The sequence below is a fragment of the Aspergillus tubingensis genome (assembly GCF_013340325.1).
Source record: "Aspergillus tubingensis WU-2223L DNA, scaffold_2, whole genome shotgun sequence".
NCBI lineage: Eukaryota > Fungi > Ascomycota > Eurotiomycetes > Eurotiales > Aspergillaceae > Aspergillus > Aspergillus tubingensis.
This window is the reverse complement of record NW_023336276.1, coordinates 1682170-1708897: the sequence shown is the minus strand read 5'-3', so window position 1 is coordinate 1708897 and position 26728 is coordinate 1682170. Positions and strand designations below refer to the sequence as shown.

At 51.7% G+C, this 26728-nt stretch overlaps 13 protein-coding genes across 13 annotated transcripts; 7 read left to right on the top strand and 6 right to left on the bottom strand.

Annotated features, from left to right (window-relative positions):
- Positions 1–26: 26 nt before the first annotated feature.
- On the bottom strand, positions 27–1643 carry AtWU_01158 (uncharacterized protein; the record flags this gene model as incomplete). The annotated part of the gene is made up of 1 exon (XM_035496273.1): positions 27–1643. The coding sequence occupies one exon, from the start codon at positions 1641–1643 to the stop codon at positions 27–29; it is 1617 nt and encodes a 538-aa protein (XP_035352166.1).
- Positions 1644–2944: 1301 nt separating this feature from the next.
- AtWU_01157 (putative integral membrane protein (Ptm1)) lies at positions 2945–4890 on the bottom strand (the record flags this gene model as incomplete). The annotated part of the gene is made up of 7 exons (XM_035496272.1): positions 2945–3229; positions 3287–3897; positions 3948–4022; positions 4073–4113; positions 4169–4494; positions 4559–4756; positions 4816–4890. The coding sequence occupies 7 exons, from the start codon at positions 4888–4890 to the stop codon at positions 2945–2947; spliced, it is 1611 nt and encodes a 536-aa protein (XP_035352165.1).
- Positions 4891–5327: 437 nt separating this feature from the next.
- On the top strand, positions 5328–6503 carry AtWU_01156 (uncharacterized protein; the record flags this gene model as incomplete). Its single annotated transcript, XM_035496271.1, has 2 exons — positions 5328–5413; positions 5489–6503. 2 exons carry the CDS (start codon positions 5328–5330, stop codon positions 6501–6503), a joined length of 1101 nt encoding a protein of 366 aa, XP_035352164.1.
- Positions 6504–6593: 90 nt separating this feature from the next.
- Positions 6594–7512, bottom strand: AtWU_01155 (DUF4112 domain-containing protein; the record flags this gene model as incomplete). The annotated part of the gene is made up of 3 exons (XM_035496270.1): positions 6594–7092; positions 7152–7366; positions 7438–7512. 3 exons carry the CDS (start codon positions 7510–7512, stop codon positions 6594–6596), a joined length of 789 nt encoding a protein of 262 aa, XP_035352163.1.
- Positions 7513–8407: 895 nt separating this feature from the next.
- Positions 8408–11035, top strand: AtWU_01154 (decapping enzyme complex catalytic subunit DCP2; the record flags this gene model as incomplete). Its single annotated transcript, XM_035496269.1, has 2 exons — positions 8408–8438; positions 8523–11035. The coding sequence occupies 2 exons, from the start codon at positions 8408–8410 to the stop codon at positions 11033–11035; spliced, it is 2544 nt and encodes an 847-aa protein (XP_035352162.1).
- Positions 11036–11316: 281 nt separating this feature from the next.
- Positions 11317–12654, top strand: AtWU_01153 (YgfZ/GcvT domain-containing protein; the record flags this gene model as incomplete). The annotated part of the gene is made up of 1 exon (XM_035496268.1): positions 11317–12654. One exon carries the CDS (start codon positions 11317–11319, stop codon positions 12652–12654), a length of 1338 nt encoding a protein of 445 aa, XP_035352161.1.
- Positions 12655–12918: 264 nt separating this feature from the next.
- On the bottom strand, positions 12919–14241 carry AtWU_01152 (putative cell cycle control protein (Cwf23); the record flags this gene model as incomplete). The annotated part of the gene is made up of 1 exon (XM_035496267.1): positions 12919–14241. One exon carries the CDS (start codon positions 14239–14241, stop codon positions 12919–12921), a length of 1323 nt encoding a protein of 440 aa, XP_035352160.1.
- Positions 14242–14980: 739 nt separating this feature from the next.
- AtWU_01151 (uncharacterized protein) lies at positions 14981–16651 on the top strand (the record flags this gene model as incomplete). Its single annotated transcript, XM_035496266.1, has 3 exons — positions 14981–15053; positions 15111–15512; positions 15570–16651. 3 exons carry the CDS (start codon positions 14981–14983, stop codon positions 16649–16651), a joined length of 1557 nt encoding a protein of 518 aa, XP_035352159.1.
- Positions 16652–16871: 220 nt separating this feature from the next.
- Positions 16872–18076, bottom strand: AtWU_01150 (amidohydrolase family protein; the record flags this gene model as incomplete). The annotated part of the gene is made up of 2 exons (XM_035496265.1): positions 16872–17032; positions 17086–18076. 2 exons carry the CDS (start codon positions 18074–18076, stop codon positions 16872–16874), a joined length of 1152 nt encoding a protein of 383 aa, XP_035352158.1.
- A 730-nt stretch (positions 18077–18806) lies between these two features.
- Positions 18807–19978, top strand: AtWU_01149 (isopenicillin N synthase family dioxygenase; the record flags this gene model as incomplete). Its single annotated transcript, XM_035496264.1, has 2 exons — positions 18807–18881; positions 19001–19978. The coding sequence occupies 2 exons, from the start codon at positions 18807–18809 to the stop codon at positions 19976–19978; spliced, it is 1053 nt and encodes a 350-aa protein (XP_035352157.1).
- Positions 19979–20191: 213 nt separating this feature from the next.
- AtWU_01148 (SDR family NAD(P)-dependent oxidoreductase) lies at positions 20192–21152 on the bottom strand (the record flags this gene model as incomplete). The annotated part of the gene is made up of 2 exons (XM_035496263.1): positions 20192–21021; positions 21080–21152. The coding sequence occupies 2 exons, from the start codon at positions 21150–21152 to the stop codon at positions 20192–20194; spliced, it is 903 nt and encodes a 300-aa protein (XP_035352156.1).
- Positions 21153–22399: 1247 nt separating this feature from the next.
- On the top strand, positions 22400–23967 carry AtWU_01147 (ferritin-like domain-containing protein; the record flags this gene model as incomplete). The annotated part of the gene is made up of 2 exons (XM_035496262.1): positions 22400–22885; positions 22942–23967. The coding sequence occupies 2 exons, from the start codon at positions 22400–22402 to the stop codon at positions 23965–23967; spliced, it is 1512 nt and encodes a 503-aa protein (XP_035352155.1).
- A 443-nt stretch (positions 23968–24410) lies between these two features.
- On the top strand, positions 24411–25313 carry AtWU_01146 (uncharacterized protein; the record flags this gene model as incomplete). The annotated part of the gene is made up of 1 exon (XM_035496261.1): positions 24411–25313. One exon carries the CDS (start codon positions 24411–24413, stop codon positions 25311–25313), a length of 903 nt encoding a protein of 300 aa, XP_035352154.1.
- Between the last annotated feature and the right edge of the window lie 1415 nt (positions 25314–26728).

Here is a 26728-nt window from a genome sequence, read left to right as displayed (position 1 = left end):
CCGTTAGAGTCTTCGAACTAGTTGGTCTAGTTCTTTCGATTCTTTTCTTTGCCTATCAAGCTCCTGGCAGTATCACACACCCAGATAAGAGGTCCCTCCAAGCTGTCATCTCCATCTCTGTGCTTCTCGATAATGGACTCAATCTCCTTGACCACGGTCCGATTGCTGGAGATCGTCGCCAGTCCCGCAGCCCATCCGTACAGAAACACACTATAGTTGATATCGGAGAGGTTCTCGGCCACCTTCTGATAGACGGGCGGCAGTTTCGCAGATGCAATCACCGACTTTGCCTCGACTGTCTTGACGGGAATCTTCCAGTGTGCCGGCATCTCATAATCGGACAGCTCCTGGTATTTCTTAATGAGATCCTCTCGGCTATATGTATCGTAAGGGGGCTGGCCGAGCAGAATCTCCATGCGCAACCTCTCAGTGTCGGTGCCGATGATATTGACGATCTCTTTCATCCGTGTTGCAGCCTCCTCAACACATACCAGTTCATAAGCATCCATCGCAGGCCACAGCTCCGTGGGCAACAGAGGTCGCTCATGCTCCACGGCGATCTGTCGATTGATGGCCTTATGATGCTGCGGAGACTGGGTGATATGTTTGTAATGCGAGAGATCTGAGACCGCAGCAAGCATCAATGTGCAGTCCACATTAATAGTGGAAGTGAAGTGTTTGAACGGCTTCGGAAGGAGGTGGGACAAGCCCTCCTGTGTACCATTCACAGCATATGCCTTGTCACCACAATCAACTTTAATCCCATAGCCTCTAATAATCTTCAAAAGATCATCAATCTCCGCACAGCTTCCCTCGCGAATCCTCGGCGCCACAAACCGCAGCCGAGGATGTCTATACCTGACTCTCGTAGCATTGGCCGCAGTCCTCAAATCTTTAGCCAACTTCACCAGCTCAATCTCATCCTCATCCTCATCGTCCTCCACACCACCATTATCCCCATCATGATTCCGTAGAACCGTTCGAGCCTCCCCATCCTCACTCTCAGAATCAGCCTCCCATCCCTTCTCCGCCATCTCAAACAACAACCTCGACTCCGCAACCGTAGACACCTTCACCCACTCCTCCCCATCATCAGCAATGATATCCACAAACACACTCTTCTTCTTATCCCTCCCGGACTTTTTCTCCGAAACACCTTTATCACCATTATCATCCCCCCAATAAAACCTCTTCCCAAAAGCAACCAACCCGCGACACGTATTCTTCGCAATGGCCCAAACAGCCTCATAAAACGGCAAATTCGAAGACTTCAACGTATGAACCAGTCTTCTCGCCGCCGAGTCATCACCATCAGTCGCTCCAGCATCGGTATCATTATTATTATCCTCCCCATCGCCATCGCCCTTCGTCGGCTCAGGCAGTTTCTGCACCTGCGCGCCTAATTTCTCCAACGTGCGCAACTCCGACAGCACATTCGACTTCAGCGACCGCACCTCCACGATCTGGGGGTTACGTTGTGTTTCCACCAACAGGGCCTGGAACTCGCTAATCTCGGCGAGGAGGGATCGACATCGCGTGAGGAGGGAAGCCGAGAGCTCTCGACTGACTTGGAAGGGAGAGATCTCGATCTCGCTAGTAGAGGCGACGTCGTCGTCGTCGACTTGGTTTTCGGGATGCGCCATGGTGGGTGTGGGCGCTCGCGTGCGTGCGTACGTATTCTGTCTTTGCTCGAGCTAGCTGGCGGGGTTGAATTGCGGGTGGGTTGCGTTCGTTAAGGGCGGAAAAAAGAATGGTGGGGGTAGTGTTGTTGTTATTGTCGTGTTAGGAGAGATGGAATCATAGAAACCGACGGAATTTTTCGTGAGTCATGGCACTGCACTGGGTAAGCAGGCCTTGTTGGAGACGATGCTCGGCGCCGCCGGGCTGGTCACCATGGTGGCCCTCGCGTGTGGATGGAGAAGTTGTTTCTATGGGGGTTGTGCGGGAAGTCACCACTAGTTAACGTTAACGGTAACGGTAGTATGACTTAAGCTCAGCCAGGTCGAACTGGACCCTTAGTGATTACCCGGCCCGAACCAGGAACATGTAGGCGTCAGGGCCATGGGAATAGAAAGTGAAGACGCTACCCCGAGCTGAGTCACTTCACATCAGAAGAATGCGCATGGTGGAAGCAATAACATGGATGAAGAACGAAGAGAAGATGGCAGGCAGCTAGCTGGTTGGCCGGCTGCGCCACTGGTTTACACTTTCATTTTGTAGCATGGCTTCGCTGTATTTTGTCTTGCTTTGCTCTCATTGAGCTATGGCAACGACCTTCCGACGTCGTAGTACGCGTTGTTTATGGCTTCATGTAGTTACTGAGGGTTGAGGGATTTGAGGCGTTCAGGGCCATTTTTGTTGCTTCAAACGGTGAAGCACCAGCATAGCTAGCTGTTTCCATAGTGGGCTCGATCAGTCATAAGATTCTGAATAGGATTGACGTTAAATGAGCGTATGATTTAGAGCGTTCCAACGTAGCTGGAAGTTGTTCCTCACTGTAGGATCAGTGCAAGTGATAATGGATAGGCATGGGATACTAAAGCTTGTGTGAATGCTGAGATAGAGTTACTGGCGTCACGCATAATGATCAGTGAAATGAAAACATTGCTTCATAACTGGAGTTACATATGGTAGAGAATCTATACAAAATAAAGGAAAAGATATCGCTCCTCCATTACATTCGAAGCATAAAACACACGAAACACTGAACAACGGGGAATACACCATAGGCCGAACGCCATCATATGCCTGCAAAGCCAACTAACACATGAAGAATACCAACACTTCCAATTTTCCCCGAAATATGGCAACGTAGCCGCATGTCTCCGACAGTCAAGACAGTCAAGACAGTAGACAAATAGCAATTGCGAGAATGACTTTTTGGCCCTGCAATTTTAGGATGTCAATGCCCACGACGGGGCACGTGTGGCTTCGGAAGCCGCATTTAGTCCTTGTGCTTGCCAGTAAGCCGCTCTCGTTCCCCGGAGTTGCGCGGCGATTCATCTTCGTCGTCAGACCATTTGTCCCCGTCCTCGCCGACAGCGAAGATAGTCTCACCGTCCAGGGACTCCCGTTGACGCGGGGCTGCAGGCACAGGCTTGGGAGGCACAGGTGACAGGTCACGACGATGCTCCGAACCGGAAGGTTCTTCGGGTCCACCAAAAGCGTCCTCTTCATCCAATGCACTGCCGAAGGAACGAATCTCGAACCCGTCGTCGTCTTGCGCAATCTAGCATGTTGTTAGCTTATCTTGCATTCTCGCACAATTGCTCCAAACAAGGCTTACCTCGTCACTCATAGCGAACCGTCTGTTGTTAGCAGTAGGACGCCACAGATAGGCGACAAATCCGATATCGAAGAAGTACACCAGGTTCAGCCAGCCATCCAGCACAAACCATCTGGACTTCCAGTGCTCGGGGACGAAGCTGGCCTCGCTACGTCCTGCAAAGGCGATAGAGTTGATAAAGAAGAAACCGAAGATGACGACGATACTACCAAGAATGCACCACCAAAGCTTCTTGTACATCATGGCTTTCGTCTTCTGCTTTCTGTCGATAAGGTCCTTCATTGTCGCATTCAGGGAGTTCAACGTCCACACGTAGAATGCCGTGAGTGTACCAGCAAGAGGAAGTACGATGAGCAAGACGAGCGGGCCGGCGCTGTCCGGGGTAATCGATAGACTGGCGACAGCATATATCACAGCGAAGATGAAGTGGGTGATGGCAAGGATACGAACGTAGATCATCGTCCGACCGAGCGAGGGCTTGACAACGCCATAGCCCATGCACACTATCAGCAGGAGGAAGAACGAGAAAGCGTTACGTCCTGCATTTAGCACAGCAACTATAACCATCAATGCCTTTGCGCCGGTGTTTAAGCCGTTGCGGTTTTGATAGTCTGAATGGGCGTTAGCAGAGGTCATTGGTGGTATAAAGCGTTAGACATACCGTAGAAGCCCCAAGTCATCAACTGCTCGACAATGAGGAATACAAGGATCGCGGTGATGTAATTTTGAACGGGCACTATAGACGATTAGCGGATAGTCACTGGACACCCAAAAGCCTGTACTTACAGATATCGTGACGGTTTTGCACGTAAAGGAATGCCCAGAACCTATTGAGTATAAGCCCCACCCTGACTGAACTCAGCGACATTAGAAAATACTTACAGACCGACAACTGCGTAAACGATAGTCAAGCCACCATAGAACGGGAGCTTTGCGATCTGCGCAGCTGGAAGTTCACCGTATGAGTTTCTGAACTCAATCACGGCCTTGTAGTCCACGCCGGAGTATCCGTATGTGCTGACACAATAGAATCCAGTCTTTTTGATAGGATAATTGATGGCCGCGGGATCATTTAGGTGAACTGCTTTGGTAACGACGGGAAACTTGGAGGCCTCGGTGACATTCGAAGCAAGAATGAAAGAGCCGACTTGGTCTTCCGAACAGAGGTTCGCCTGCAGGCTGGCCTCGTCACAGATAGTTTCCCTTTCCTAAAGCCGCATATATGAGTTGAATTATCCAAATATAATCATGGTCAGGGAAGGGTGGTCGTACCCCAGAGTCACCCGGAACAGGCCGGCCGATGAGATTCTCATCGGACCATTCGAATATGACGAGACTGACGAGAGGATCGCTATCACCGGACTGGGGTTCTTGGACGAATTTGGTCAAGATGAAGGGATCGACACTTCCACCCCAAGCTTTGCGACTATACATTCCCGAACAACGCTGTCGATGGGCTTCATCTTGTGTCTGCGCGGAAACCGGATGTCAGCATCGAGCCTCAGATTATGGTGAAAGACAATGCGCACTAGTTCAACTTCATTTGCCAGCACGCTTCCTGCCAGTAAGGCAGTTAAGCCAAGGGTCCGAAGCAAGCCTCTCATTGTGACAATGAAAAAGGAGCTATGCGGTAGGGTGCCTGGCAGTAGGACGGAGCTCCGGAGTCGCCGAGAGCAGGGTTTAGTTGCAGCCCTGGATCATAAGAAGCTCCAGGTACAATTTGAGGGCAAATTCAACGGAGGAAGTGGCCTTCTCAGGGGAAGTCGGCAAGACTCGGATGCGTTGGGTGACCGAGTGATGTTTGCGACGATCTCACGAAGCGTGGCTTGAACTGCTGAAACCGGGGAAGCCGCGTGTTGTTGACGGGGTCCCGCCCATGGGTATTATCTAAGCCCGTGCTGCCAGTGGCTCTGCCCGCCGCCGAGAAATTCTGCCTGGCGAAAATCGCTCCCCACCCGGCATCCCGCGTGAAAACTAATTACTATCGACAATTTTATTGTATGAACCCACACGATTACACTGCTCCCCTGACACCACCAAAATGCCCGGAAAAGAGCTGCCTGACCGCTGTATGAACTGCCATGAGGCCGAACCGGCCTTTACATTGCGCGAGCGTTTCGTGTGCCAGTACGTCTCGCCTCCCCTATAGTATACCTGTCGCCGCTTCTAGTCCATACTGATCTCAGTTACCCCTCCATTCAGAGAATGTTATATTCGATTCTTGAACTTCAAGCCCTTCAGGCGCATGGAACGTTATCGTCTCCGGAGGAATATGCCACAGACCGGTCCCTGCAAATTGCTGCTCCCCCTTTCGTACGGCGTCTCCTCCACCGTGCTTTTGCACATGCTGCACCAGCAGCTGGAGGTACTACGCTCAAAGAAACACGGCCCTGCGGGCTTTGAAATTTTCGTTCTCGTCGTTGAGCCTTCGACGATCTCCCCTGTTCCTCCGCACGATGAAGGCTTTGCACTCGCGCAGCAAACCTTCCCACTCTGTTCCTTCACCCGGCTCCCCTTCCACAGTATCTTCGAGCTTGACCCGGATGTCCATCAGATCATGTCGCAGTATGCTGGGGAGAACTTCACAGATGACACTTCTCTATCCGATGAGGAGCGTTTAACCCGCTTCCGCAGGTCGATCTCATCAGCCACTTCCAAGTCCGATGTCGACCAAATCTTGTTGAACAAACTCGTCGTTGCTTTCGCAAAGAAAATGGAATGCCGTGGCATCGTATGGGGTGACTCGGACAGCAAGCTTGCCGCCAAGACGCTCGCCAACGTTGCGAAGGGACGCGGCTCTGCAGTGACGTGGCAGGTGTGCGATGGAATGTCGCCGTTCGGTCTAGAATTCAACTTCCCGCTTCGGGACGTGTTCACGGCAGAGATACGCACCTATGCCACCCTCTTTCCCGAGCTTGCTGGCATCATCGTTCATGATGAGCCTCCCTCGGAGAATACGCTCACGAAGAACTTGTCGATCGATGAGCTGATGATCCGTTATGTCAGCACTCAGGGTGCGAAATACCCCGGCGTCATGTTGAACGTGACCAGGACTGCCAGTAAGCTCCAGTCGTCTGGTACATCTATCGGCGGACTGCAGTGCGACTTCTGCGGGGCCTTCATGACTACGAACGAAAACATTACGGGCGAACAAGGCAACGAACAGCTTCAATTTTGCTACGCCTGTGCTCGGTCCCAGCCCGAATTGACCTGTTAAATCAAGGTTCAATCACATATTCATCTATACCGCGTTTGTGGGTAGGCATTATTATTTTGACTGTCCCGAATGCATCTATCTGTGACATCATCAATGCCGCCGAGAGGGCCGGGAGTTATCGATCACTCCAGTCTCAAGGTCATCCTCCGGTTGGGCTCTTCCTCCGAACCATCTGCCTTGTGAACGGCTTTTCTTGGGATCCCGTGCTGCTTGAGGCTTCGCTGGTCCATCAGTGTTCCTACTGTGTGGCTGGCCTTTGTGGCTAGATGGCTCACCCGAAGTATCGTCGTCATAGCGGTCGAACTCGTCCGGCAAGCTCATATCCGCTGTATCCTGCCTCCTCTCTTGTTTGGCAAGCGCCTTGGCCCCTTTTTCCCGCAAGTGCTTTTCCAGAAGCACGGCATTCCGCGTGTTGCATTTGTACACGGCATCAGCAACGTCACCAATGAAAGGAACCAGGCCGATAAAGAAGTCGATCACGATATTCATGAGCATCATCATTCGCAGCCGCGATGGGAGGCCCCCGTCGATTTTGTCACAGGTGTGCACCACCATCAAAGCCAATGCTGCGTCTGCTCCATCTCCAATACTGTTTGATTCCTTGTATGAGTCTCGGATTGAACACCATCTGCAGAGATTGCAACTTACAATGGGAATAGACCTATAACACTTCCCCATCCGAATCGGATTCCACACAGGCTAAAGAGACATAAGTCCAAGCGATATGCTCTTCTTTTCACTTGCGTCAGAACCTTGCTGTCGTTCTGCGACAGGCCGGGAGGGACTGCTTTGCGTCGCTTTTGTGTTTTCTTCCCGAAGGCGCGATTCAAGCGTGACGCGGGAACCTCTTCGAAATAGGGGTCCTACAACAACACACTGTCTTAGCCCATAGTTTACCACAGTAAGACGGTTCAGAAAATGGAATGGGTTTTACCTCTTGTCCAAAATGATTCCGGGCGGATTCTGCGAGAATCTTCTTGCCCACTAGATTTGCAAGTTGCGCCGACATAGCTTAGGAGGTGGCAGAATCAGATGATGGAAGGGAGTCAGAGTAAGGGGAGGAAAGGTCTCTGATAAAAAAAGCAAAAAGAAAGGGGACGTTGGAATGTGCCGGATCGATCAGGCACCCTCTTCAGGAGGGGATGCTTGGCTGACTATATAACCGCCAAGCTCTCAGGAGCAGACGTATGTATGTATGTCTGCGAAGATTTGATAAAGGATCTCCGATGTAAGCGCCTTATTTTTGGACAAAAGGGTTTCGGGCGGCTTTTTAAAACCATGGGATACATTGTGCGACAACCAGTCAACGACGACAACGTCGACAATGACCTGAATATCTGGAACACGAGCCGCGCATCGACGTCATTGCAGGATCCGGCGCGACCACCAGCAGACATTACGTAACCCCCCTCACATCTCACTAGCCACATTCTTGATACATGTGTGTAACTGCGCCACATGTAATTGATTGTGGCGCAGTCAGCTGGTTCCCCTAAGCGGACTAGACTAGTTGGTACTAGTAACTAACTAATGAGTGACTTCCCCAACCCAACTCATTCGCAGCTCACTCACTCTTAGCCGTCCTCCATTATTGTTAGGCCGTCGGGTGTCGACCACAAGCGCCACTTTTCCCTCACTCTCTACCCACCTATCAGCGCTTCTTCTCTTGGTTGGAGGTAGATAACCCATTGGTTTTACCCTCACATCCCTGCCTCCTTAGCCTTCTCGCACAAAGTACGCTTCAGGGTTGGCGCTTGCCAAGCACCCTTCCTTGAAGCTGCAGCAGCGCGCTGTGCTGTCCCCTCAGTCCTCGTTCGCTCCGCCTCGTGCTCTCTCCGCTTGACGCTCGGAGAGCTCCTTGCCTGTCCTTACCTCTGCTGAAATGCTAGAGCACGTTGTCCAGTATGACAGAAACAAAGATGCAGTTGGAAGACTGTGAGTCTCGCCTTGACGCTTGTCTCCCCCCGCCCGTGTGGCTACGGTGACCTCGGCTGTGCTAACTTGGATGGCTCCGGGCAGGGCTGGATGATTTATGTGTTCGCTTTATCATTAACTTACCCCGAGAAGAGCTCGAATCTGTTGAACGCATCTGTTTTCAGGTTGAAGAAGCACAATGGTTCTACGAAGACTTCATTCGGCCGTTGGATCCGGCTCTCCCGTCCTTGTCCCTGAAAGCCTTCGCTTTGCGCATCTTTCAGCATTGCCCATTGATGTCCCAATGGTCGCATTATCATCATATCACCGCATTCTCCGAATTCCTGGCCTACAAAACCCGGGTTCCGGTGCGCGGTGCCATCATGCTTAACGATGAGATGGATGAGGTGGTCTTGGTCAAGGGTTGGAAGAAAGGCGCCAACTGGAGTTTTCCACGAGGCAAAATTAATAAAGATGAGAAAGACATAGACTGCGCCATTCGAGAAGTCTACGAGGAAACTGGTTTTGACGTTCGGGAAGCCGGATTGGTCCAAGATGAGAAAGATGTCAAGTTCATCGAAATCACCATGAGAGAGCAGCACATGAGGCTGTACGTTTTCCGGGGCGTGCCACAGGATGCTCATTTTGAGCCGCGTACCCGCAAGGAGATTAGCAAGATTGAGTGGTACAAGCTGTCGGAGTTGCCGACACTGAAGAAGAGCAAGCAGCAAGATCAAGGCTTCGCCGTCGCCAATGCGAATAAGTTCTATATGGTAGCTCCGTTTATGCATCCACTCAAGAAGTGGATTGCCCAACAAAAGAGGCTTGAAGGAAAGACTCCAGGTGGTTCGAAGCTGCCTATGCAGAACGACATGTCGATCGACGAAGCTTCCCATGCCGTGCACAGCTTCACACCGAACCAGGCGGCTGCGGAAATGGCTACTCCCAGTGACTTGCCAGAACTTGCGTCAACTCAGGACGCCTCTGCTCACCTTAAGCGCCTTCTCAACATTAACAATCTGGCTTCTTCTGGAAATACATCGCCGGTCATTCATGCACCAGTCTCAGGGCCTAGTGCCTCTAAATCTAATGCTCTTTTAGAGCTGCTGCGGACCGGCTCGTCTCGTGAATCCCTTCCACAAGCCCATATTCCAGAGCAGCAATCGATGCCGGCCCCTCTCCCAGGGAGTGTGCCTCCTGTGAGTCGTCCTTATCCCGCGATGGGCTTCTTCCCGGGCTTTCCCCAGCAAGGCCCTCATGTCGGCGTACCCCCCAGCTTGCCGTCGTACCCACAGCCCAATCACGGTCCTGTACCACACCTACCAGCATCCATTGCCAACACAATGCCTCATGGCCAGTTGAATCAAAGACCGCTCTCTGCTGCTCCTCCAGGGCCATCGGGTAGTTTTCACGGAACTTTCCCCCCTCAGCAGTCGCTTGCATCACACTTCCACAAGGACACAGGGTCGCTGGCAGAACTCGCTCCCGCTCCGCAGAGTCAAGCCGCCCCTGCCCCCTACCATCGAACCGGTGATCCTCAATTTTCTCAATCAGGTCATCCTTCCCAAGCTCAAGGTGCGACCGTGCCGCCGGCGAGAAACTTGCCTCCACCCAAACTTACGAGCCATTCCCTGGCTCTGTTGAATGTTTTCAAGGATGACTCGACCAAAACACCCAAGACGCCCAAGGCGAACTTGGTGTCCCATACTGGACCGGCGCAAGCCAGTGAACGAAGACCATCACAACATCAGGATCATCTCCTGAATTTGCTGAGAGGGTCTCCTGCTCCTGCTGTCTCTGGGCCGGCCGAACTATCGGGTCAATCAGTGTCCCCGGCCAGAAAACAAGTCCTTCAACGACCCCGGGGGGACCATAGCCCTGCGCGGCGCAGTTCGCCCGCGGCTAATCCATGGACTTCTTCGCCAGCGTCTGGACCGACCATGCATACTTTACAACCCGGAGCTCAGAAGCCATCAAGAAAGGCACAGAATGGGCCGAATCGCAAAGGATTCAGAAATGAGCAGGCATCGGCTGTTACGGCCCCTATAACAATCTTGGCAAGACCACAAGCCGCCAAGGAACAGCCTCCTGCACGCGCTTCTCCGCAGACATCCCGTCCTCCCTCCCAACCTAGGGGTCCGAAACCCAGTTCTCCGGAGCCACCTAAACCTTTCCAGCCGCAGATTCTACGTCGCTCTGATAATCCAAATGCGATGAATCTTCTGCCGATTCGGACTGCACTCAATGAGAGTCAAGATCAACAGGCCGCCGCACGCTCCACGGAGTCCCCTCGGCATTCGCAACCTCAACCCAGCTTCGACCGCCGACCGAGTCAAACTGTTGCGCAGAAGGAGATGCTCCTATCTCTCTTTGGCAAAACCTCTGTCTCTCCAAATATTTCCCCTGCGGAACTGGGCGCATCTGTTCCGAAACCGTCGCAGCCTTCTTCTGTCGTTAGTCCACTGTCGCCGGTCAACTTGCCCGCTGTTCCTAATGTTGGACAGGCGCCTCATGAAATGGAGGATAGTCAGGCATCTAATGCCAATAAGGTGTCTTCGCCTGTCAATAAGGCTTTCTTGCTTGGGTTTCTGGAAGGAGTTGCTAAAGGACACAAGTAACTCGGTCATTTTTGCTTGATAGGACCCATCAGCTATACATATGCGTTTCTAATGAAGTTAGCGGTTCATCACTTCATGATCTTGAATTCAATTTGATATTGTCCATGCTACAGAGAACCCTTTCCTATGCGGAGTAGATTCTCCTTTTTGGGCTAGCTCGTAAGACAGATTATGTCATGTTCTATATTCTGCCTTTTTCCACCGCCTTACCCACGATGTCATTCATGGGCCTTTGATTTGTAAACGCTACGCAGTACCAATTCCAGTATCAGCCCACAAACATGATGCGCTCCAGCCCATCTACACGCACAATATGTGCGCAATGTCTCGGCCGCAATCGATACTTCTCCACGACCATCCAGCGTTGCGCCCCACGATCCACCACCCCGAACCCACCCTCCCCGCCAGCAACCGGATATGCACGTCTCACAAACCGCGGATTGATCTCCATAACAGGCATAGATAGCACCTCATATCTCCAAGGCTTAATCACCCAGAACATGCTCATCACGAATGACCCGAACCGTGCAACCCGTCGAACCGGCTCCTACACTGCTTTCCTGAACTCCCAAGGCCGAGTGCTCAACGACGCTTTCCTCTACCCACTACCCCAGGCAGAGGGCACATCACCGGACGAACACGCATGGCTGGTGGAAGTGGACAAGAGCGAAGTCACGGCTCTCTTGAAACATCTCAAAAAGCACAAGCTCCGCGCGAAACTGAAGCTACGTGCCCTAGATGAGGGAGAACGGACCGTGTGGGCCTCCTGGAAAGATCATAGTGAACCCCGGTGGGCAGCATATAACCTGGATTCTCAGTCACTTTCGCCATTTGCCTCTTCTTCTGCAACAGTTACCGGGTGTGTAGATACCCGCGCACCAGGGTTCGGCTCTAGGCTTGTCACACCAGGCGAGGCGGACTTGACGACGCATCTGGCGGAGGGAGAAGGCGAGGGTTATGGATCGGAGGTGGAACTGGGCTCTTATACGGTGCGACGGATATTGCATGGCATTGCGGAAGGGCAGTCGGAGATAATCCGCGAGTCCGCGCTTCCATTGGAGTCCAACATGGATATGGCGCGGGGTATTGATTTCCGCAAGGGATGCTATGTCGGTCAGGAACTTACGATCCGGACGCATCATACGGGTGTTGTGAGGAAGCGTATACTGCCGGTTCAGTTGTATAATGGGGATCTAGGCGACTTTGGGTCGGCCGATATGCCGGTGTATGACCCCTCTGTGGAAGTGGAGTTGCCGCCATCCGGGTCGAATATTTCCAAGGTCAGCGCGCGCAAGGGCCGTAGTGCGGGCAAGTTCTTGGGCGGTGTTGGAAACATCGGACTTGCTTTGTGTCGGTTGGAGATGATGACGGATGTTGCTTTGACTGGTGAGGGGACCCAATATAGTCCTGATCAGGAGTTCAAGGTCTCATGGACGGGGGCTGAAGATGGATCGTCTGAGTCTGGCGAGGTGAAGTTGAAGGCACTTGTGCCTGCTTGGACGAGAGAGCACATCTACAATGGCGGAGTGAAGAAAAACCAGGGCCGTAACCTAGAGCTGGAGGGACAGCGGGCCAGGGAATTGTTGGAACAGTTGGAGGAAGAGGAGGAGTCACGATGAAATGATCAACTGCGTCAACAATGTATCATAGATTAAACGTGTAATATATTGTCAAAAGGATACCGGTAAATACGATGTCTTCATGTCTCACTCGGTGAAAATGCAAGTAGTTGATAGTACAAAACGTGAGGGTATCTCTATGCTTGAATGAAGTGTCTAAGAATACATAGCGCAGCACTCAATGCTGCTGTTGAGTTCATCCGACCAGGTAACGCCTTTGTAATTGCGCACCATGGGCCTCGAGTCATTAAAAATATATCGCATCTATACCTTTGCTCCAGCCTCAGCTGCATCTGCAGCTTCATCTTCTTTCCGAAGCTGCTCTTCAAGGGCCTTGCGTTCCTTCTCCCGCTGCGCATTTCTCAACCGCATCAGCGTCAGCTCCGCCATACTCGGGGCGCTCGAGCCATTGGTTGAGCCAGCAGTCGCAGACTGCGCCGACTTTGACGCCGCGCCAGCAGCAAAGGAACCGAAGGATGGTGCTTTTCCGGGGTTCTTACCAGCAGCATCAGATGCTGCTGACTTCAAACCAGCAAAGTTGAAAGATGGTTTGGGAGGTGCGGCGGAAGGGACTGGCCTTGAAGAGTTGGGTGCTGCGATGCCCTGTTCCAGGGGAGTGGAAGCAGTAGAATAGGCGTTGGCTGCAACGCTCAAGTCGGGTTGGCTGCCAGATGCCCAGAAGACAGATTCGATGGCAGACCACTCGGTATCCGCTTGCCCAACACTCTGACGCAACTTCTTCTCACTGTTCAGAACAGCAAAGTGGGCGCTGACAATGGAAGCGAATATCACCACAGCTGTCGCAACCGTCTTCTTCTCGCGGTTGTCTCCGATACGTTGTCGTTTGTCCTTGAGGAGCAGGATGTTCTCGATCTCGCCGTAAGACGAGAATAGAGAGATCAACCGATCTTTATCCAAGTCAAGCCCGCGTCCTTCACGTACCCAACGCACCTTGACACCTCGTTCTAGTTCCGGAACATTCGTGCCACCCTCTTTCGAGCGATCAACCTTCTGACTACTCCTGTCCGCCGCTCGTTGCGCCTCTTCTTCCTCCTGGCGCATCAACTTTTCCTCCTCCTCCATTTCCTGCTTCAGTTTTTCCTCCGCCTCACGTCGCCGCCGTCGTCCATCCTCCGCAATCCGCTCAATCTCCCTCTGCAGCTTCGCTTCAGCATCGTCATCAGCGCCGCCCCCCATCCACGGTCGCTTCACACCGCGTTGCGCACCAGCGCCACCCATCGCCGCAGCCCCCGCGCGCTCCCTAGCCTCCAAGTCCTCTCTCATCTTCCTCTTCGCAGCATCCATCATATCCCGCTCGCGCTGCTTGCGCTGGCGCGCCTCCCGCGCATTATCGTAGAGCTGCCGCACCGACGGATCGGAAAGAACATCGTAGGCGATCTGGAGCGTATGGAACTTGTCGATGTCTGCAGGTGTAGGGTTCGCGATCTTATCGGGGTGGTATTTCAGAGCGGTTCGGCGGTAGGCGCGACGAATTTCTGATTCTGCAGCTGCCGGGGAGATATCGAGGAGGGCGTAGAAGTCTTCGTTGGAGGCCGCGTGGGCCTTGAGGTCGTCTTTTGAGGCCATGGTGGTGCGCGTTTGGCCGTCGCGATATTGTTTTTGAGCTTAGTCGTGGTTTTTCTCTTCAGGTTTTGCTATGCGGAGTTGACGTGGTGTTTTAGTTGGCGGGGCACGCCTCTTGGAGGTCTTGTGTTGGAGTGATGAATGAGGAGAGAAAGTCGTAGCAGAAACCGATGAAGCTTCATGTCGGGCTTGGCGGAGGGCTTCTGGCTGGCGGTGGCGGGTCTGGCTCGGCTTCACTCTGTCCACCCGATCAGTCCAAGTACTTATCCAGTAGTAATAAGAGTACTTTTTGCCTGACACAGAATAATTCAGTGTTGACATTCATTTTAATTGTGGTTCGCAGTGGCTCTTCGAAGTTTTGACAAAATTCAAATTATCAGTACAACATCATTTTTCCTATATTACTTCAATATATATACAGTAGTGGATTGGCTGTAGTTTGAGTCCAGAGGCCACTGGACGACGCTTCAATATCACTTTAAGTCAGTCAGAGGATTAGTATTACTAGTAATTTTGAGCATTTCTTCAAGGCATTGTCAGCGTAAATGAAGAAATATAATGTCAAGGACCTCCCAAACCCAAATGTATCCCTTGGTTTTGATACCGCACACGTGCCTTCCAAATGAGGAAAGAGAGTAATTAATTGAGATGAACTCGACTCGACGCTTTGATGCATTGCGATACCGCCTCGTCTCCCATTTTGTAATGAACTTCTAAGAAAGTAAAAATGAATGGAATTACAATGCCATCTCCTGCTCAGCTAGCACTTGCAATGGCCATCGTCAAGCTCAAGCCACCGGATGTGGATCTCAAAGGCAATATTCCCGTCTTAGTACTTTTTGACAGAACTTGCAGATTAATTGAAAGTTTAGAGCATCTATTGCAGATTCGTCATCACATCAAAAGCATCCACTCAGCTGACAGGTCTTACACGCATGACAAATTCTTCGACAGCGTCTCATTTTGGCAACAAGCATATGAGCGGTCCGAAGCAGAACAATGCAATTTGCTGGATCGAATATATGAACTAGAGCAACGCAATGAGTCTCTTCGGGCACGGCTCCAGGATGCAGGTGATGCAGGTGCAGAAAACGGTCAAGCGGCATTGAAACGCAAGACTACTGCGAAGGGTGCTGCTCCCGGTAGTGGTGCTATGACACGGAAGAGAGCAAAGACCCAGACCTTCTCTCAAGTGGATACCTCGGTGTTTGACAATAGTCCTTCTGCAGAGCTAGATGGCGGTGTGGTTGATCAATTAGACTTTCCTGAACAATGTCTGTTCGCATACACCTTCAATGGACGAGATTATACTGACCAAAATTCCCTTATAGTCACTGCACCTTTCATGAGGCAACTCTACGCATTACAGAAAGTTCTGCAGAAACGGCCCAATAATTCAAAAATTGTTAGGGCCGCAGTGGAGCTTTGCGCTACTGCAACCAAGAATGTTCTTGATGCGATTGAGCAACCAATTGTATCCCGATCCACGACTAAAGCGATAACAGAGCCCAAGAGGCCGGATATACTAGCTGTTTTGAACAGCACCGACAATGCTTTTCCTATCCTAATCCAGACTTTCAAGAAACTATCTGCATCTGGACAACATATGCGAGATGCTGGGCAGATTACGTACTCTATCGTTCGCTTGTATGAGGTTATTATAGAAGCTTTGGGTCGGCATTGCAGGAGAAAAGCGGAACAGCAACTTCGCGAGTCTAAACCAAGCGCAAAACAAACTCAACCAAGGCAGAAGGCAAAAACCAAGCGATCCAGAACAGGCTACTCTGTTGATGATCAGAACCAAGCAGATGAGAAAGATGAAATAGCCACTCACATGAGCTTGTTGCTGAGTAGAATGGCACTATCGCTCAACATTGACTGTGTAGCTAAACAAAGTATTCTTGAAGGGTTCCTATTCGTCCTTTTGAGTCGTGTGGGGAAGCTAGTTTCCTTGTTTGTCTTCCACGATTTGCGTTCGCGACCTGATTTACAGATGAATGATGCCAAGTTTCCTTTGCCAGGGGGTCTGGAGGGAATTGACATGGCCGAGAGCACATTATCCGCAGCGGCCATGGAGGCTAAGAGCCTTATCTGGCCATTGGAAAGGATGCTAGCCCTACTCGAAGATGCTCCATCTATGTCTTCAGATCCCAGTCACGGGTGTACAAACAAACAATTGGCTGCAAAGCTGAAGGGAAAGCTACAGACTACCCTGCTTCACTCGGTCTTTGGCACCGACTCGCTTTGGCCAGAGGCTCTACAGTACCCCACCGAGCCAGATGAACGGGACATTGAACAACTTCAGACCTGCTCAAAAATCCCCGAGCAATCAGTGCCCGACTGGTTTGTACAAGAGATCTGGAGGCTCATAGGCTGGGAGATGCTAGCTTCGAGAAATTCCCCGAAGATGTAGACGTGGTGATTCTGGCCGCGGTCTGGCCTTGGCCAACCCGGAGGGATGAAGCCGGGATTTGCGTCCATCTGACATGTATGACTTACTGATCTCAACGGAAATACTTGCATCCTGCATATGCCACGGATGTGCAGTATCACTGACACGTTTCACTGCAAGCAAAAGCACAAAGCAGATGGAGTCATGCCATGCAGCATTGCTATTATTATATAGTTCATGTCTATTTCAAATCCAGTATGCGAGCCGCGTTGCCCCCCAAGACCCCTGCAGCAGTATCTCCTTCTGATTCGAATGCAGTATGGATCGCTTTGTAATTGGTTGTCACACTCGGCCATTCTTCGTCATCCTCGCCCAAAGGAGGGAAGAACGGATGATCAGTTCCTATACTTATGTTAATAATGCTATAGCAGAAAAGCATCCCGGGACAAACGTACCGAAAAGAAGACGATCACTTCCTCCTGCTGCAGCCACAGCTGCTTTCAACCCAGCAGCACCATACACCACCGCGTCCAGATAGATATTGGTGCTTAGAACATCCCACACACTGCGTTGCGGACCGGGAACATCACCTCCGTTGGCGATGAATTTACGTTCATGAAGGATACAGCTCTCGATCCGACCAGCAAGGAAAGGAAGGGTACCTCCGGAATGAGCCAGGAGGATCTTCAACCGTGGGAAGCGATCAAAGACCCCCGCCAACAGCATCCTCGTCACCGCAATGGTTGTCTCAAGAGGAAACCCTAGAGCTAGGGGAAGAACATGACCATAGCGATTCGTTACTTCGGGTCCACCAAAGGCTTCATCCGGTAGCCCATAGTGGGGGTGCAGGAACAACATGGACTCCGTATCTTGCAAGGCCTCCCAGACCGGATCCAGTCTACTATCGTCTAACCCCTTGCCTAGACCTGTTGTTCCCATGATCACCCCCCGGAGATGGGGCAATGTCTTGAGCCTTCTGATTTCGTTTACAAGAATATCAGGACTCGGGGCGCTGAGCGGAAGTGCCCCGAAAGCAAACAGCGTTTCCTTTTCATGGAGTGCCTTTGTCCTGTCGGGGTCTGCATCGTTATTTACCCGCGCACAAGTTGTCTCCAGGTCGTCATTGATGCGCTCTGCCCATGTCTGGGCTTCGTCCGGCTCGAGGAAGTCCAGCCACGGATTGGCCAAAGAAATAACACTGCAGTTGATTCCATGGCGTCGCATAAAGGCCAATTTCACATTGATGTCTGAATAGGACGTATCCACGGGGCGACCACGCTGATCGACGGGGATTGACGGGTCATCGTCGGATGAAAGGATGATGAGACGAGGGGTTGCATTGTTGGCTGGGTCGTGGACATAGGGGACTGTCTTGCGCGTGCGAAGCATATGCATATAAGAAGGAGGGTAGACATGAGTGTGGATGTCGACGATCAGGGGGGGCATCTTCACGTTAGTATTATGATAGACAATGATGAAGAGAGTGAGAAATAGAAGGAAGAGGGGTAATTGTTGTTCCTTGTTTGTGTTGGTGTTCGATTCAGTACTACCTTCACTAAGTATGGGAGGGTGCAGCTAATGAGGGGTAAATACTCATGTGAGATGCATGAAGATGACTGATCAACTGCACTTCCCCTTGGTTTCTTCCCCTCTCTTTTCTTCAGCTGCGATAAGCTCCTTGATCTGTTATCTTCACGATCAGGGTCTGATCTTGATGGAGATTGCATTTCTATCGGACTGATAATCGCTGCGCTCGACCCGGTGAATCTCCCCAAGCTGGTCCGATAAGCAAACCCAGCTGTGCATTCCCCATATCTCCATCATCTACTATCTCCATATCTCCAATCTTTCCCTATCATACTGCCATGGTTATTGCCCGTCCCTGCCCCGCGATTTGATTGCCCGGGTCTTATCATAGTAGTTGGGGAGCTTTAACCGCCGATTGCTTCTCTGTTATTGCCCAATCACTCGCCCTTTGCCCCAGCGTCATCCTTGGTTCATGGCAGATAAGTGATCTCACGGTCTTCTGCACGAGCCTCCCCTTGCGCCATCTCGTTTCCTTGTCTGCCCATCTCAATTCCCCAGATATTAAGTCTTTACATCCCAACTCGTTGCTCCGATCGTTTGTACTGTGGCTGCCGTCTTCTCTATCCTGGAGTTATCGTGCATCTCCACAATGGAAGGTAATCTCCCCCAGCAACAGTGTCACCCAGCTTCTACAGCAGTGGAAAAGGATGACTTGGTTATCCCAGTAAGTCTTTTCGTGAACGGCTTTTCCCCCTGTCTTTCACTCCACGTGCTTTCTTGCTTGTGTCTGGAGTCTTCTGGTCTGGTCGGGTCTGGTCTTTGTCTCACCTGGTGTTACCGTAGATCATCGACTTCGGACCTTTTCTAAACGGCACCCCCGCCGATAAGCATGAGGTCGCCATGTCCATCGTAGACGCTTTCAAATCATCCGGCTTCCTCTACCTCAAAGACCACGGCATTCCTCCTTCCGTTGTATCCGGCGTATTTGGCTCTTCAGGTCGCTTCTTCGGTCGATTGCAGGATCAAAAAGATAGTCTGTGCTGGACTACCCCACAGTCGAACCGTGGATACGTCAAGACTGGGCAAGAGAAGCTAAGCACGGTCGATGACGTGGCGGGGGCCTCTCGAACCACTCCCGACCTGAAGGAGACAATGGAAATCGGTCGGGAAGGTGTGGATGGCTTTCCTAATCGGTGGCCCGACCACATCGATGATGAAGGGAAGGACTTTAAGCAGGTGATGTTGTCCTTTTTTGACATGTGCAAGTCGCTCCACATGGAGGTCATGCGGGCTATTGCCCTGGGCATGAACTTGCCAGAGCACTTCTTTGATGCCTATGTGGATGCCGGCGACAATAACCTTCGCCTGCTGCATTATCCTTCAGTGTCTAAGGAAGTCTTCAAACAAAATCCGGGACAGGTCCGAGCCGGTGAACATAGCGATTATGGTTCCATCACGCTTCTCTTTCAAGATAGCCGCGGGGGACTGCAAGTTCGTAGTCCCAAGGGCACTTTTGTGGATGTGACCCCCATCGCCGACACTGTGGTTATTAATGCTGGCGATTTGCTGGCTCGATGGTCCAACGATATCATTAAAAGTACCCGACACCGAGTTGTTGAGCCGCCGACAGCAGTCGGGGAGGAAGAGAACGATTCGGTTGTTTACCCTGATCGCTACAGCATTGCATACTTCTGCAACCCTAACATGAACCAATATATTGAAGCTATTCCTGGGACCTTCGAAGAGGAGACCCGTCCTGCAAAGTATCCTGGAATAATCACGGGCGATTATATGGTGCAACGACTTACAGCAACCATATAAAAGCTCCGTTTCAAACGCTGCACGGCACATGGCATACTCTTGTGGCTGCAGGTCGCGGTTATTGATCTAATATTATGCTCAGCGGGTCTAGGCATCGTATTTGACATTTCTTTCAAAGCATATAGCATCTTGTATTGGGTTATGCATGAACGTTTCTTCCTAGCTCAATGAGAATATATGTATATACGTACCATCGTGTTATGTTTCAGTGTCCTAACAACTTGGCAACGTGCTCAGCCAACCCCCGTCGATGATCGTGATATTGCCATTGGCATATGCCCCAGAGGGACTAGCCATCCAAAGAACCAAGCCTGCAAACTCTTCATGGCGACCAGTCCGACCGGGTGGCAGTTCACTTTTGGGAAAGGCACCATCCATGGCTGTTGACTTCGTGATTCCAAACGCTGTCTTCGTCATCTCAGAAGGAAACAATCCCGGTGCTATACCATTCACACGGATATCGTACGGCGTGAGAATGTTGGACAGTGTCTTGATCAGGTGATGTACCGCACCCTTGGAGATATTATATGCGATGCTATAAGGCACGACTCGAAAATGACCGGCTACCGAACCAACTATGATAACCTGCGCCTTTGGTGTTGGGAGTTGGTCATCTACAGGAGCCGGTCTTCTCTCATTTGCTGCGTTGAGCAGCGGCAAAAATGCAACAACAGTGAAAAACGTCCCTTTCACGTTGATTTTCATGAGCTTTTCGAAATCTTCTTCTGGGGACGACCACAGATGATCTCTGAACTCAGCAAGACTTGGGATTGACCCGTCCAGCTTTGGCTTTGGCGGTGCCATTGGCAGGCCTCCATAGCCGCTGTTGGCGATCAGTAGGTCGACATGATCTGTCTGTGCTGCGACAGTCTCATAGGCTGCCTGCAAAGACTCTTTCGATGTTATATCCGCCTGGACCGGAATGATGGTGTCTTTTTTCCCAAGAGACACGGTCTCTTGCAAAACATCCTCTCGACGGCCAAGGATGAAGACTTTGGCGGCACCGTTTTCGGCCAGGGCAAGGGCTGTTGAACGGCCCAATCCTGGAGGGTAGAAGTAGTCGGTCACACGAACTTCGCGGCAGTACGGGGTTCAGCTTACCTGTGCCACCGCCGGTTAAGACGACAACCAGTCCTTCGACCGACAACAACTGGGCAGCATTGAATTGCGACATGTTCTAGTACTGTCAAAAAGAATTTTTTCCCCCTTTCTTACAGATGTTATCGTGAAGAAATGCATAAGAAGGACAAAGGTTCACCGCAAAAATTCGGGTTTTGTAGAGGGCGATGCAACTGGCTCAATCAGGCATATCACCGTGGGGGATCGCGTCAAATGACACGCTGATTGAATTTTGTGAAACCTGCTTTTGCCGTGATTTCTACATTAGCTATCGTGCATGCCCTAAGTTCGAGCGGCCCAGGTAAGTGGTCAACTTGCACAGTGAGAGCATTTCGGCGAGCAGCATACCCTCGGCGCCTGCTCACGACTGGCCCTGGCTATATTCGTGACACCTGCCATCGCGACATGCTACCTGCCATAGTAACTGGATGCTGATATCGGGCACGGCCGGAAACAGCTGATCTCTAGCCATTCATACCTCGTGCGGTAACTGCTACCTTGCCGGGCTGTCATTCCGTTGGATATCATTTCCGTCCAACCATATAGCGAATCCATTGACCAAGCTCACCATCGGATGTCTGGCCTATTGTGGGTAAGTCGACTGGGTCTACATATGATATTCTTTGTTGCGAAGTAAAGTGATTGTTGTACCGAATGGAATGCTGGTTTCAGACTGACACATCTGTAGAGCATCCTCAGGCACTTCACGAGACCTGAATCCGGCGTTTGGGACGTTGATAGGCTACATAACTTCCTTACGTGATACAACTTACTTTTCCCCTGGGCAATTACTATGGCACTTTCATCCGTTCCTTTAAGGGGTCGTTCCACTCGTCAGTCCAACCCGTATGCATACTTGAAAGCCACGCCGTGTGGCTTGAGTGTAATGACCACCGTACCGTCCGCTCCCTAAGCATTTTCATCGAAGTCTTGGGCTTAATCAGACATACCTCGATTTTCTTTTTTCTCTGAAGTCAGTCATGGTGGGTCTGCGGTGTGAGCTTCATTGTGTTCCATATTTCCGTCGCCTTCCGTGAGGGTCATGGATGATGAGAAGGTTACATCCACGCGCATCCGAACTCCTAGAAAAATTCCTGTTTCGACAAACCGAGTGGATAATTTCTCCATTGCAGACAGTCGTGAGTACTATGATTGCCCGATTGCGTCACAAATGGGAGGTGACATGACGAGCACGATGTGCTGGCTATCAACGTATTTATGTACCTGCTGGGTGCCTGTCGAGCTTTCGGGTTTCAACAAGCTGCGGATGTTTAACTTTTTGAAATACAACCGCTGATCAGCATGACTTTATATCGTTTGATTTTGCTTGGCTCAATGGGCTCCTTGCCCTTGAGTTTGGCATATCCCCGCCTCAACATTCCTCGGCAAGTCGGGAATGCGACGGGCGTTGCGCCTGGCATCGCACCTGGTAATGCGACTGCTCCCGGTGTTGCCCCTGGAACTGCCCCTGGAACTGCTCCTGCCACTGCCCCTGCTACAGCTCCTACTGCCCCTGCGGCTGTAGCTCCTCCGCCTGTCGTGACATATTCCACAACCCAGGCCCACACTCCGTACACTGGGGTACCGACAACGACTGGAGCACTCACTCTTGGCCCTATCGGCCCTGGCATTTCTCCCTTGGGCATTCCTCCGGAGGCTACCACCTACCCTAGTGATGGTCAGCTTCATAGCCCTGAGCCTGGACCTTATATCCCAGCAGGGGGCGTGGGAACGAATGGGACTACCCCTGTCTATAATGCAAAGAGTGACTTTGACTACGAGTCTTTGGTAAGTGTTGACTTGGCTCTTTTCACGGCTTCCTGCTCCTGCTAACACAACGTCAGGCCCTTGCGTTGTACCAAGAGTACATCGAGCTCGACCTCTTCCATGATGGACTGGCACGCTTCTCTGTGGACGACTTCACTGCTGCGGGGTTGACAGCGGAGGATCGTTTCTTGATCGAGTTCATGGCGGATCAGGAAGTCGGCCATGCGACCATGTTGACCAACATCTTGGGCGCAGAGGCACCCAGACAGTGCAACTACGTATACCCGTATACCACTGTTCACGAGTTCTTGGATTTCTGCCAGAAGCTTACACGCTTCGGAGAGGCTGGTGTGTATGGGTTCTTGTCCCATCTGGACTCGCGCGAAGCAGCGACTCTTCTCACTTTGTCCATCACCACGGAGGCTCGCCAGCAAATGATCTTCAGGCAGTTTGAGGGACTCTTCCCCATGCCAGTCTGGTTCGAGGTCGGTGTTCCTCAGTCATGGGCTTGGACTTTGCTTGCTCCGTATATTGCCTCTTGCCCAGAAGGCCAGACGCGTCTCGCATGGCAAAACTTCCCAGCACTGTCTATCCTGAACCAGCCGAACCCGGTTCGTATCAACGGCGCTGATGCTTGGAGGGAGACTATCACCAATGGCACAAACGTGTTGAACAGCACGGCGGTCCCCAGCTCGCAAGCTTGCCAGAACAATGATGCCGTGGGTATTAACTGCTCCCCTGCAATCACCCACAACCGCACAAACCCTCTGTCGTTCCCTGGAAGGGAAGTCTTCCTGTCTTGGGATGCTCCAGGACAGCCTGTTGGGCCGAACAATAGCTACGTGACCTCGACTACCGCTGGAGCCCCGAAGTACGTGGCGTGGGTGACGCAGCTGAACGTGACCTACTCTGAATTGACACTCAATGGCTCGAGATCTGGGTCGACGATTCAGCCCAATGTTGAGACCTACGCAGGTGACCCCGCCGTGAATGGCACCATGTTCATTGCAATTACTGATACGAACCTCTACGTGACCCCGTTCAACATCACCATGATCAACCCTCATGTGGTCGCCGGGCCGGCTCTCTACCAGTCTGGCTAGACAAGTGGATATATGGCTTCTTGAGGGTAAAATTAGCAGGAAAGGCATGCTTTTGGCGTGTTATGCCTTGCGAGATGTTTTATTTCGATTATGTATTTGGTTTCTGACGGGGAAAGGGAAATTCTCATGTCTCAACTATGCTGCTGGACCGTTTGTAATTCTATTAGTTCTTAATCTAGGGTTCAACTTGGCTACTAATGAAAACGTGGTTGAAGGTTAATCTATATTGTGCTGGATTGTAGCATCTAGATATGTTGTAGTACACAGTGTAGACGGACAGCCCACCAGCACGGCTAACCCCGCTTAACTCCGGCGGTGATACATCATTTCAAGTTGACAGCGGAGCTTCACCTGAGACAAACCCCTGCTTCTCGTTTTATCGCGAACCATCGCCCCTTTTCTCGCCAATAAATAGCTACGCACATTTACAGGGCTCCAGCACCATGGAAGGTCCGAGGAACCGGAAACAGCGACGAGCAGCAGCGGCAGCAGCGACAACTGTCGACAGCGACACGTTCGATCCCTCCTCAATCCCCCTCGCGCGCCCTGCACCGAATCCCCCGAAGAGCAAGGAGAAGACGTTGATGGACATTATATCTGAACGGCAAAGCGAACTTTTAGGCCAGGCAAACGCCCCGACTGGGAGCTCTGACTCGAGTCCCCGGTTTGTGACCATCGACCCCACGACCGGAGACATTTCCGGCCTCAACGCATCGGAGCTCGCGGCGGTAAAAAACGGGCAGGATATCAGACGAGTTGAAGAAGTCACGGACGAAACGGCATCCACTGAGGAGGAAGAAGACGAACCTGAAGAGTCCGACCATCCTATCCCGCCCGTCATCGACACGCTCCTGCTGTCAGTCCCCCTGACCACCCTCCACCTGACCCTCGCGTACCTCGCAGCCCATCAATATGCCGAGTCCATCGAACTAGACAACCTCGTCCGCGAATCAGTATTCGTGGCCTTTCCGATGCTGACCCTGCTGGTCCATCTTGCTCACGGACACGTCGTCTCCTTCATTGGCAGCACTGGCAGGTCGAAGTCCACCGAGACGGTCTCGCTTCTGCCCTGGGACAGCGAGAAACTGACGTTAGAATTCTTCCGAAAACTGCTCTTTCCTCCGGCATTACGTACCATGGTGTTCCTGCCGATGGCGGTCGCTCTTGGCTGTAAGCTGATGGTCATAACCAACGACGAACCATACTACGCGGTGATGAGGGGGGCACCCGCCATCGGGACAATATGGATCTGGAGCATTTTGGAGATACCGTTTGGGGCAGCCGTTATCGGGGCGCTGGGGCCATTGGCATGGGGGGTATGGTGGAAAGGCTACGGGATACTCTGATCGAAGCGGAGCAGAGCAAACAACGCTGAGTGAGATTATCGATCAACGCCCGGATGGCGCGATTTGCGCGTCCGTTAGGATGGAAGGAACTGCATCCTAGTACAACAGACATGCTTTGGTCTGGGACTCGACCTGCGCCGGCGCCTCGGTTATGATGGCTCGATATGCACCAGCAGCACCGGTCGGGCGGCGGACTTGCACCATGCCAGTGGCGGGCTTTAGGATATCCCCTCTCTTGGAGCAGACACTATCACGTCACTGCAGACACATAGTTACTATGTCGTTCCTTTTTCTTATTTTTTGTTTATTCTATTCTATCTTTTCCTGGTTTACCGCCATCTTTACCGCCACTGAGTTGACGAAGACTGGGAGGTCGCAAACTCAATCACATTTGATGTTGTACAACGTCGGTTGCTTCATCACGCACGTACGGTGCAGAAGTCGGTGACGACAGCTGCTGATGAGTATCTGCTTCTGGGCCATGAATGACCCGCCGGACTTCCGGTTCTGAACGATAGGCTATCCTGGACGGCATTTCTTTAACTCGAATCTTGGAATCCCGGTCGCATGTGAACATGGAACATGACCTGAATCAAGTGGATAGAGTTGGAGAACCTTAGATGGAGAGGGGAACAAAGAAACTACGACAAAAAAAGGAAATAATAAATAAAAATCTTGGACAATTAACGGTCTTGACATCGGGGATCAGTGAATCCCGAAACCGCGCCAACAACGGTCTTCCCTTTCTTCACTACGAAGTATACTCGGTTAGATCCTCGACTCGGGGTTTGTTTGAAAGCATGACCACCACCATTGCGAACATGGATGTCAATCGTGCTTCTACCCCTCCTGGACCATGTCGGTCGACGTGGCAATGCAGTCGAGTGGGAAGACCGTTGCGACTAGTGCCTACTCCATAATGCAACCCCTTGGGGGCCGCCAGGATCCAGGCAGCAGCTGCCAGGGTGACCCGTTTGGATGCGTGGTGGTCGTTTCCGGAGAGACCGCCAAAAGAGTCAGGCTGGGGGCGGCGGCGATGAAGCCAGGGAACAAGCTGGACCGGGAGAATATTACCGACGGCGAGAGGGAAGCAGGAGCTTACGAACAGGCGGTGGTCCAGGAAACCCGGACTGGCATGACATGGCGTCTGTCTAATTCTTCTAGTGGCTGCAGCTAGTTCACTGGCCCTGTCACATGACCTGCACGTTGCGGTCCCCAGCGCAGCCTCTCTCTCTCTCGTGCAGTTTTCATTGAGAAAAGAGTTGAGGGTGAGGTGCAAGCTGCAGAGAGTTCCTGTCCGGTGTCCACTTCCTCTTCCCCTCCCTCGTGCACCTTGGGGTTGTTGGGAAAGGAAAATCATGACCCAGTGATGCGCGGGTCCAACCCACTCCCTTCCCCCCAACCGCAATGACATG